Source organism: Carex rostrata, chromosome 12 (genome assembly GCF_964058835.1).
Source record: "Carex rostrata chromosome 12, lpCarRost1.2, whole genome shotgun sequence".
NCBI classification, from domain to species: Eukaryota; Viridiplantae; Streptophyta; class Magnoliopsida; order Poales; family Cyperaceae; genus Carex; species Carex rostrata.
In genome coordinates this window covers 6,025,468-6,036,268 of record NC_135929.1, presented here as the reverse complement: position 1 = coordinate 6,036,268, position 10,801 = coordinate 6,025,468, and the positions used below count along the sequence as shown (strand labels likewise).

The window sequence follows — 10,801 nt, the reverse complement described above, 5'->3', positions numbered from 1 at the left end:
GTGAGAGAATCTGCGCAAAGTCGGTGGATTGAAAGAAAGAGGTGAGAGAAGAGAGCGAGGCGAGAGAGACCACGCTGAGCCAAGGCTCAACTGGGAGAATGCAGCGCGTCTGAGCGAGAAGTGGTGTGGCTCGGGGAGTGAGAAGGACTGCGACTGGGAGAGCGAGTGAGCACAGGAGAGAACGAGAGATGGAGAGGAAGGAGAGAAGGAGAGATTAGTCAGAAGGAAAACAGAGTTAACGGAGGAGTTTTCTGTTTCATCAAACGCTTAATCACAACACGGATCTCAAAGTAAATTGAACGGCCAGATTAATATGAGGGCAGGAAATTCCTGCCCCTAATAATCTACCAAACAAGAGTTATTGGTTATTACACAATTTAGACTTAAAAAACACAGATAGAAAGAGCTAATAAATACTTTTTTTTATCAATTTGAGTCCTTATAATTACTCAAAATTACATATTTTTGTACAATTTTAATTATTATTCTAGATTTTTGTAAGGTAAGAAAGAGTAGTTACAGATTCATTGAGACCTTTAAAAACCTATGACGCTATTAAAGACAAGCATGATTAATAACACATATCACATAAATCTCAGGACTAGGATTTGGTACCAGGTATTAAAGCACCCGTATTTTTTTGTCTGCAAATAATAGACATCACACAATAAAATGGGATACAAATGGAGTGGGGCGAGGCAGTTGGGTTTGATTATTTTTTTAACAATAATATGGATTTTCAAATTTTAAACTTTATATTTTACATTTTTTAAACAAAAATGATAAAAAGAACAAAACTATGTTAGTTTTTATTTTATTATGGGGTCTATATTATTACTGTGCATCAATTTCATTTACATAATTAATGAAAAGACATAAATTTTGATAAAAAAAAAATATTCATATCACTATTATTAAATTATACTGGTCTCAAATGTTGCCTCAAAATTATTAAATCATTTTTCTCTTATTTGGACGCACCTCATCCTAAAAACTTCGTCCATTTAATTTAAAGAAAGAGAGAATTAAAAAAAAAAACGTCTAAAATCGCCATCATCACGTATAAAAAAAACCATTAAAAATTAGTATTTACACTTCCGCCTAACAATGTCGTCACTATAAGATTTAAATTAATTTGCTATTTTATTTTAAATTTATGGATTCTTAATTGTTTGTATTCCAATTGCTAAATACGTTACGATTTTATTAATTCTATCAAACCATATATAACATACTGCAACTGCTTAATAACACATGCTTATTCTAGAACCTTTTTTATATGTTGTGGCTATTTATTGTACTATGTAGGAGAATTTTGAAGATATATTTGCTTAATAACAACTTTCCCTCCGCTTCCTTACCTTCTGTTTTCGCGCGCTGGGCTCCTCCTGCTTTTTCATGCTCTGTTACCTCCACCTCCGAGAGGCCCCAATTTAACCACTTATCTCTTCTGCTTCTCCGCTTCCCTTTCTGCTCGTACAACAGCTACTTCTCAGTCTACCGCGGAACTACACCTCCAGCTTTGGTTGCCTCCGCTTCAATTGCCTGGTAAGATTCTCCTTCATTTCAAATCCAATTTCATTTCTGATTTCTATTCAACTTTCCAGTTCGTACTAAATCACTCAAATTGGCCAATTTATGCGAAGCTGTGCTTGACATGGGGAGAAGCAGGGAAGCAAGCAATGTTGTTGATGGAATTCTGTGACAAGTCGTTGGTATCGGTTTTGGAGACTAGAGGAGGGAGCGCGTACTTTGAAGAGAAAAAGGTTGTGTTGATCTTTCGGGATGTGTGTAATGCCGTGTTCGCCATGCATTGTCAGTCTCCCCCAATGGCTCATAGGTATGCGTGTTCTTCTCAGGTGATGTGCATTTGAATGTTTACTTGCTTCCTTGAGAGTGATCAAGAGTTTAATTTTGGTATCAGTATGACCAATATAGGAAAAACAAATGAACAATGGTTGTTCTGCTGAGTTGCACTTCAGAGCAGTTACTGTTTCACACTTTCACTTCAATTTTTGGGGAGGTCTAAGGCGGCACGAATTAATAACCTGATTGAATGTTATAATACTGGTTTGGCTATACTTCAGTGGAAAACTAATCTCAATTGTCCAATCTTAGCTTGGATTATTCTTATTTTTGCTTAATATGTGTGCGCTCTCATGAAAATGCATGATTCATCTTTGAGCCCAATAGTAAGAAAAATCCAAACACAAAGGAACAATATACATTGAGGAATATCCTTGTTGAAATCATCCAGTCGTTAAGGCCAGGTAAGTTTAAAACTTGGGGATCAATGTAGTAAAGAATGCCTTCAACTTCAAGCGCTAAGAGCATAATAATTTATTAGTAATTTAGTAGCATAGATGCCTCCTCAAGTTTTGGATTCAACATGAGAAACTGTTTAAATTTGAAACTTTCAGATCCTGAATATCTGTACTATAGTGTATATCTAATCTAATTGTTTGACTCAATTCCTTCTATTTGTTGGGATTTAAAGGTTGAAAATGTTCTCCTCGGGGTAGATTGTGCTTGGAAGTTGTGTGATTTTGGTAGTGCTTCAACAAACATAAAGTATTTGATAGGCCTGTGGAGATGGGAATTGAAGAGGACAATATAAGGGGGCATACAACTCCTGCCTATAGAGCCCCTGAGGTTGGTCCCTCCTCGTAATCTTTCTCCCAAGGAAAAAATTTACAATAGGTCCTTTAAGTTTCTGGCTACTTTCTATTTTGGTATTTTCTGTTTCTGTGTATTAGGATTATCAGAGATATTGATCAAAGTGTAACGTTAACATTTAATCATAAGAGATTTTCTTATTCACTTTAGTAAATCACATGAGACCTTTAATTCTCAAGCTTTTTGTTATTTTGATTTTTCCTTAGCTGACATTTCAGTTGTATAGTACTTCCTAGAATATGGTCTTTTTTTTTAATGTTTGTCGGCGAGTCTTTATTAGGGTGATGCATTTAATTCTTAAGCATCAAAATGATCCAAATGAAACATTTGAGGACTGCAATTTTATATTTCAAAGTCTAAACACCGAAAAAATTGGTTGAAACATGAAGGGTTTTTTTGAGTAATTTTTTTTTTTTCTGTTGTCCTTCATAACTACATATTTTCTACATTATTCCCTTTAATCTATTGTCTTGAACAAACTTGAATTCTTGATGTGGGACCTCTATAGGAAGGAGGTTATCAGCGAGAATGTAGATATTTGGGTAAGTTAACATTTTCCATGATGTGGTTATATTATGCTTAACTATCCCTGGTCAATAATTGGCTCATAGTTTATCTACAGTGGAAGTCTCACTTCAATTGGATTTTATAAGGATCAAAAAAGGTTAACTTTTTTCTTTTTCATGTCAGGCTCTGGTTTGTCTCATGTACAGAATATGCTACCTACAGTCAGCATTTGATGGCGAGTCGAAGTTACAAGTTCCAAACGGGAACTACTGCATTCCAGATTCACCAAAGTATAGCCCTTCTATTGTTAATCTCATTAGAGACATGCTGGCTTCAAGTCCAGATGCATGGCCTGACATTACTCAGGCAAGTTCAATAATTTTTCAGTTCAAAGGATTACCTGCTTGATCGAGGCCTAGTCAAACCATTAATAGTTAATAGTCAAACCATGGTCTGATGGGCACAAACCCAAATCGGTCTGTTGCGCATCGGACCCAAATCAGTCCGATACCCGCTCGGAACTGTCTGATTTGCTTCATGATTTTCTCACCTCTTTTTGCCAAGTCCGCGCACTGCCTTCTCCTCAGCTGCGTCAAAATGCAACGCCAGGTGCGTCAATTTCTACCTCCTGTCAATATTTTGTTTTAACTGATGAATAATTTAGGATTTGTAGTGTCAGTTTTTCCCTTTATTTGTTGGTTTATTGTTCCCACACTGTGATATTCTTCCGTTATTGAAGAAGTAATTTGCTCAAGGAAGGAGCTTATACAATTTGCTCAGATTATAGTACTCACCTGAAAAAAAAAAAATTATGGGGTTTAGATTAGAATAGTAGATAGTGCTGCCTACAATAAAGCCACAAATACTTTTGGAATTTGGTTTGTCAGTCTATTTGAATATGAAAATACATCGCTTGGCCTGGTTGTAGTCCGTTAATTTGTTCAATATAAGTCAGATGTATGCAGCATGAGAGAATTATGTACTTTCTAGGGTTCAATATGGTAACCATCATCTACTTCTATTGAATTACGTTTACAAAAGAGGGTAAAATATCAACCATGGTATAGCTAGTATGTACTGTTTAGGGTTTTCATTTCATCAGAATTGCAATTCACACAATAATTTTTCCCTTTTAAAATTTGTCCACTATATATGCAGTGAGAAAGAATCATGTCGGGCAGCGCTGGAAATATCATTTAAGAATCATAGAGAAAAACTTCCGGCAAGGTCAGTGGCAGTCTTCACTACTAAGTACTAACATCATTTGGTTAGTAAAGGAGATATTAGCGCCTACACACAGCAAGCTGCTGTGGATAGTTAGTTAGGCAGTTAGGCAATGTTAGTTTGTTACGAAGCTGTTGGATAGTTAGTTAGTGGTTAACTGTGATTAAGGTTTCTAAACCATAGGTTGACTGATGATGTAATTGGAAAGTGTAGTCTATATATACTCGCAGCATTGTACATTACAATTCAAGAAAATGAATAAAGATTCAATTCTTCATTTCTTTCTACCCTTCCCTTCATTTCACAGCATTGTACTTTATCAGAGCTATGTCTCTCAATTCATCTCCCAATAATTCTACCCTCCCTGATTCTACTCTCCCTGAGTCGAATTCAAACATGTCCACTACAATCCCTCTTGATCCAATTGTGATCTTGAACATTCCTATCTCTACAAAACTGAATCGAAGCAATTTCTTAGCCTGGAAATCTGAGATTACCCCTGTTCTTCATGGCCATGGCTTGTACCGATATCTTACTGAAGATCCTCCTTCTGTGCAGTTGACAGTTGATGGCTCACAGCACACTAATCCTAGATTTTCTCACTGGCATTGGCAAGATCAGCACATTCTAAGCTGGATGAGATCGTCTATATCTGACAATATTCTAGGGCAGGTTGTTTCTTGCACCTCCGCCGCAGAACTTTGGAAGTCCCTTCAGCAGTCATTTTCTTCCACCTCCTGGGCACGTTTATCTGAGCTCCAAAGCTCCCTCCAAACCATGACTAAAGAAGGATTGAGCTGCTCTGACTATTGTCAGAAGATGCGTTCTATCGCTGATGAGCTCGCCTTCATTGGTCATCCTGTTACCAATGATGAACTTGTTCTCCAGGTGCTCTGTGGCCTAGGTTCGGACTTCAATTCGTTTGTCATTGCAGCGACCATGAAGGATCATCTCTCCTTCAATGAACTCCAGGCAATGCTTCAAAGCTATGAAATTCTCCTTCAAGCTCAATCGGGTGGTAATTCCTCTTCTCTTCCTTCTTCTCCGAACCCTGTAGCCCTCTATGCTACTTCCAAATCGGGTCCGTGTAGTTACAACTCCAAACACGGTAGAGACGGGTTCGCCCAAAAGGGAATTATCAAGGGAATTATCAGTCCCGCCCTCCTCTGCTAAGCAATCATTTATTAAACCTAACTAGCTAAAGTACTTCATGAATCTTTGAATAATAAACTAATGAATCTGTTTACCTAATTTTTAGAGAGCCAAGACAAGTGGGTTCCAGTCTCTGATATGGAAGTGTGTGTAAATTCAAACAGTTTCAAGACATTAAAAAGAAGCTTGCCAGACAATGGGTTAGAAATGGATCCACACCCTGGACAGAAGGCTACCCAGAAAAGGATGGAAGTGAACACAAGCAACAACGACAGTAACAACACTGCCCCGTCCAACTTGGAAGAGGAAGAAATACTCAGGCAAGAGCATCAAAGATTAGAAAATATAATGGATGAACTCTATGCCTTGATAGCTAGCAACACAAAATAGAAGATTCAGTTATTTCTAATTTTCTTTGTTTATAGTGCAGTCAAGGATCAAAGAGAAGTTTTGTAGGTAGATTCCTTGGATTTACTGCGTAGTTTTAGGCTTTTAGCATAGTTATGTTAGAGAATGAGCTAGTAGTAATACTTTCAAGTTTTGGGCTATATTCAGTTACCTGTTTTAATTGCGGTTAGATAAATTCTAATGCATAAATGTTGACTTTAGACAAAGCTGTTGGATTGAGAAAATGTATATAAATGACAGCTTCCTTTTGTGTCTTTCTATTAATGAAAATTAAATAAATTAGATGTATCATTGGAACAATTATCATATGCTGAGTTTTTCATGATTTCTTCTTGATGTGATCGGTTGATGCTTTTTATTATCAATCAGATAATCTCGTGAGCCTTCTCTATGTAATAGAATAAAGTTACATGTATGTGTGTACGCTCACGCAGATGCATGTGTGTGTACCAGTTAGATCTTGGAAGCTGATGTATATATAAGTTGCTGATATCAGTGTTTTTTTATTTATTTTGTTGTGGTCTGTTTATGTAAAAGGTTTTTATTTGCTGATGAACACACACTAAAGAAGTTGCTTCTGTTCCAAAAGTCTGCTGGAGTTTAGATGAATTCAATTTAACATACTATGCAATTGTGATAGATGGTCTATGAAATTATTTAAACGGAAGAAAGTACTGATAAAAACAAAATTATATTTGTTTCTGCATACTCGCTTTACACTTCACCCAATTGATTTACTGTCAGATTGATATGAGAAGAATTTTAATTTCCATGTAATAGTAAAATACATGCTTTCGTTTCTGTGTTTAGTACATGTGTTATAATCGACTTCACGAGAAAATTTTGCGTCTTTTCTTCTTTTTTCTGTTAGACTTATCACACCTGTTAGCTTCCCAAATTAGTTGCCCGTATAAGATGAGCCTGAGAATAACAACTCATGTACCTAACTCGCTAGAAGCTGCCATTACAATGAGCAAAAACAGAACCGATTGACGTGAGGTTCCAATCACATGGATACATTAATTTTTATACAAGCAGAAATTTTATCTTTTTAAAAAGCAGCTGGTCTCGGGGTGTTCAGCTGTTCTATTAGTGGGTGTTACTGTCTGTATAACGGGTCAGCTGACCTTTCAAATCCATTAACCATCAATCTGACAGCTAGCTGTTGTTGCCATTATAACCCTCTGTTTCTGACAGAAATAATGTATATGTTTTGCAAAGAAACGGAAATTAGCATCGTTATAAGAAAGCCTTAATATTATGTATTGAATTATCCTTAAAACTCTCGTACGTATCCCGGTCATCCCTCGCCGTCACAGAAGTTGCACGGTCTGTGAACTAGAAGAAGGTTAATTCAAGTCTCTTATCCTTTCGGTAAAACTGTAACAGCATCATCAATCTGGTCTTCTTCATCGTTTACCCTCTCCCTCAAAAGAGCATTTTTCAAAACGGTGTTTCAAAACAGTTTTTCAGTTTTTTTATTATTTTTTTTACCATTGAAACACTGTTTTGGAAAATTCTAAAAAATTAGTACAAGATTTTCCAAAAAATGTAAAATTTGATCTTCAAACATATTTTAATATGGAGAACATGTTAAGCGCTTCAAATCGACTATTTGAACTTTGAAAACACAAAAATTACTTATATGCATATGTCTCATATGCTTATATAAGTAGAGTAGCCAACCTCATAAAAAAATAACTAAATAAATATATTATTAAAAAAACAGAGCAATGCTCAAACAAGATGAAAAAGAACGACCATGAAACTAAAGTGTGATTTTGGTAGGTAGGTTCAAGTATATATTTTGATGATTCATGTATTCGATCCAATTAATCACAAGTAAGGTGTGATTAGGTTGGTTCATGCTTTTATTTTCATCACTCTATATATTTATATCTACAAATTCTTAAGAATAACATTTATAAATGAAGACATGCTACATGTCCGTTATATCTTCTATTCTCATTTTAGTTCTATTTATAATCTGTCACTAATAAATTTACATGAATTCTGATTAAATAAGAAATTGGAGTCGACTAAATACGTTATTTGAGCAACATCCTTATATCTCTATCATTATATTTATAACACAATTCATATCACATTTGAAAGCATGTTGAACAGTCTTTATCACCGTATTATCTCATGCTACATGAGAACCATGACATCTCCTTGAATTACGAAATAAGCCTTATGGCAATGATTTTTTGGCCGGGTTGTACAATTTCTTGTGAGACCATATGAGAACAGCCTAGAGAGCATCTCTATGCTTGAGCAGATGGTACCTTTATTTCTGAACTAGTTAGAAATTTGTATCAATTTTTGACACTATGTTGAACAGTTTCAGTACTGCTATGATATTCCACCTACGTACCAAAAAAAAATGGTGCTGGTAAATTTTATTGCTCATTTTTAGTTTTTTATGGTCAGTTGAGTTATAATGAATTGTAATATTAACAAATTGAATTTGATCTCTTGTTTCATTTTTTTTTTTTTTGGCAAAAGTCTTTTTGTGCATATTATTTACTTTCTGTTTCGCAAATTGTAATATTCTCGATACGTATACGACCACGATAATATCTCACCACTTGCTTTTACGTCTTACTGTGCATCAAAATTCTTATTTTTTTTCTTTTAAGTTCAAAATTAGAGGTTCATAGTCTAACTATTTGATCGAAGCAAGGGGTATATTCGTAGTCTAACTGTGTGTGTCTTAAAAAATTATATCGTAAAATATTTATATACTAACCGAATAGACTGCAAACCAGCAACGGAGTAGTAATAATGTCTACAATCAAAGCCCAAAAGAACCTTCCGTTCTAAATGGGCCGTACAATTAATCTAAATCAAATAGTTCGGCCCAAGACCACTGAAAGAAGTCCACCAGGCCCCGAAAATATGCTAAATTATTTATCAGGCCAGATGTGTGTGCAGATTAGTTATGTTTATCAAAAAGAAGAACAAAGTTTCTTAGTTATAGCTCCGAGTGGAAACAAAATATGGAGAAACTTGTATTGGAGAACATTTAAATCTGGAATCATTAATACATATGCAAATCATGATTGTACCTGGCAATGGCAAAAAAATAAGAAGAAAATCATTTATGATGTAGCTGAGGTATGTAATGAGTGTGCCATGTTACCTGTAAATTTACAAGCGTTACACATTCCCTGCTCTCTGATCAAAAATCAGAATTTGATGGATTTTTTTGTCTCTGAGGATAAGCAGATCATGAATTTGAATTCATAAAAATTTAATAATCATATACTTGAATAATCACCTTGTGTATATAATTCACATTTGCACAATTTCATATTAGAATTCAAGTTGATTTGAATTTGAGTTTTATTATGGCCCGGTGTATCAAGAAAGCATAATTTTGGTACGAAATACGCTTAAAATCAATCGAGACCAATCTGAGTCGGAACCTCATTGGGTCTAATTTGGTTCCGAACCCGACCGGGTTGAAACTGAGATCAATAAGTGGCACAGAACCAATGCTAAAAGTTGTGAATTCAAATTAGGATTTTTCAGATTTTGGAACTTGGATAAAATCATTAGAAAACCCTATGCTACATATACATACAAATTATATTTTTCATTTGTTACTTGATTAGGTCATGAACAATATCAACACATCTGAAAAGGCACATGGTGATGGAATAATACAAATAAAAGAATATATGATTGATGTTGATATACATGAGGGTACAATCAAATCAGAAAAGCAACAAATTTATAGCATACTCAATTTGGCAATTTCTGGTACCAATCAATGGATTTCTTCATCACATCCTCCACATTCAAAGAATCTTTCCCTGGAGCACATTCTCTTTCACTGTACCAATTGTCATGTTCTATCACACAAGCAATTGAATGTGTTTTTTTCATTGTGGAAAAGGGTAAATGTTGAATCGGATTCATGAAAAAATTGTTGGCTCTATTTCAATCTAAAGATGTAATTATTGCAAAAGATTCTTTGATGCAAATTAATATAGACTTTAAAGCAAAGTAAACATCAAGGTATATTTGGGAAGAACAGAACAAAAGGCCTATAAATGTGAATTGTGCAATCTAGGAGCTTTTTTCCCGTTTTTGAGCCAAAGACCAATTTATCAATTTTTATCCGTTTAGTCCAAATCTTCTCGTTTAAAAGGAGCTTTTATAGTAGAACCAGATTCTCTGTGACTGATACAAGTGCAGCCACCTTATGGCATTTCTCTGAATCCGGAGGTAATAATAAATTAATCATAATTTTTTATTTATATAAAGTATTTAAAAATAATATAAGATAATTGATGGAATTGAAAATAATATAATTTTCTGTGGCATAACTTGAGTGGTACGGTGAATCTTAAAGAATTCAAAAAAAAAAAAAATCAGATCCTTCCAAATTGCCTGAAGCAGTGATGTAAATAACGGTATGTGCTCGTCAGACAGACAGGGATCGCCAAGTGATTAATCAAGAATAATGGGCCATAACCAGAAATTATCGACTAATTAGTCGGAAAAATCCGTGATGATTTGATCGCCACCAACGACTAATCGGTTGTTTAATTGGGCCTAAACATCCGTTTTTTACAATGGCCTGAAGAAATGGAAGAAAATTTCCAGTTGCTTCTATGGATACAAATGTTCCTACAATTAATCCACTACCCTATATTTTTTATATAATTTATATAAATAATAACTTATGTAAATTAATGGCCTCCTCTGACTCGCCACATTATATGACTGTATTGTTGTATGTGGCCGTACAATGTGGGATTAAAAGACTGGGAAGGATTGGATGGAAGTCCAAGCCCAAACCCATACCTTCTCTTATGATCAT

General features: G+C 35.0%; 1 protein-coding gene across 1 annotated transcript; it reads left to right on the top strand.

Moving 5' to 3' along the window:
• The first annotated feature begins 683 nt into the window (after positions 1-683).
• Positions 684-3,591, top strand: LOC144563041 (uncharacterized). The gene is given in 7 exon segments (XM_078312409.1): positions 684-706; positions 1,309-1,525; positions 1,608-1,839; positions 2,487-2,561; positions 2,564-2,651; positions 3,167-3,218; positions 3,367-3,591. Coding segments are annotated over 7 exon segments (912 nt in total).
• Positions 3,592-10,801: the final 7,210 nt, after the last annotated feature.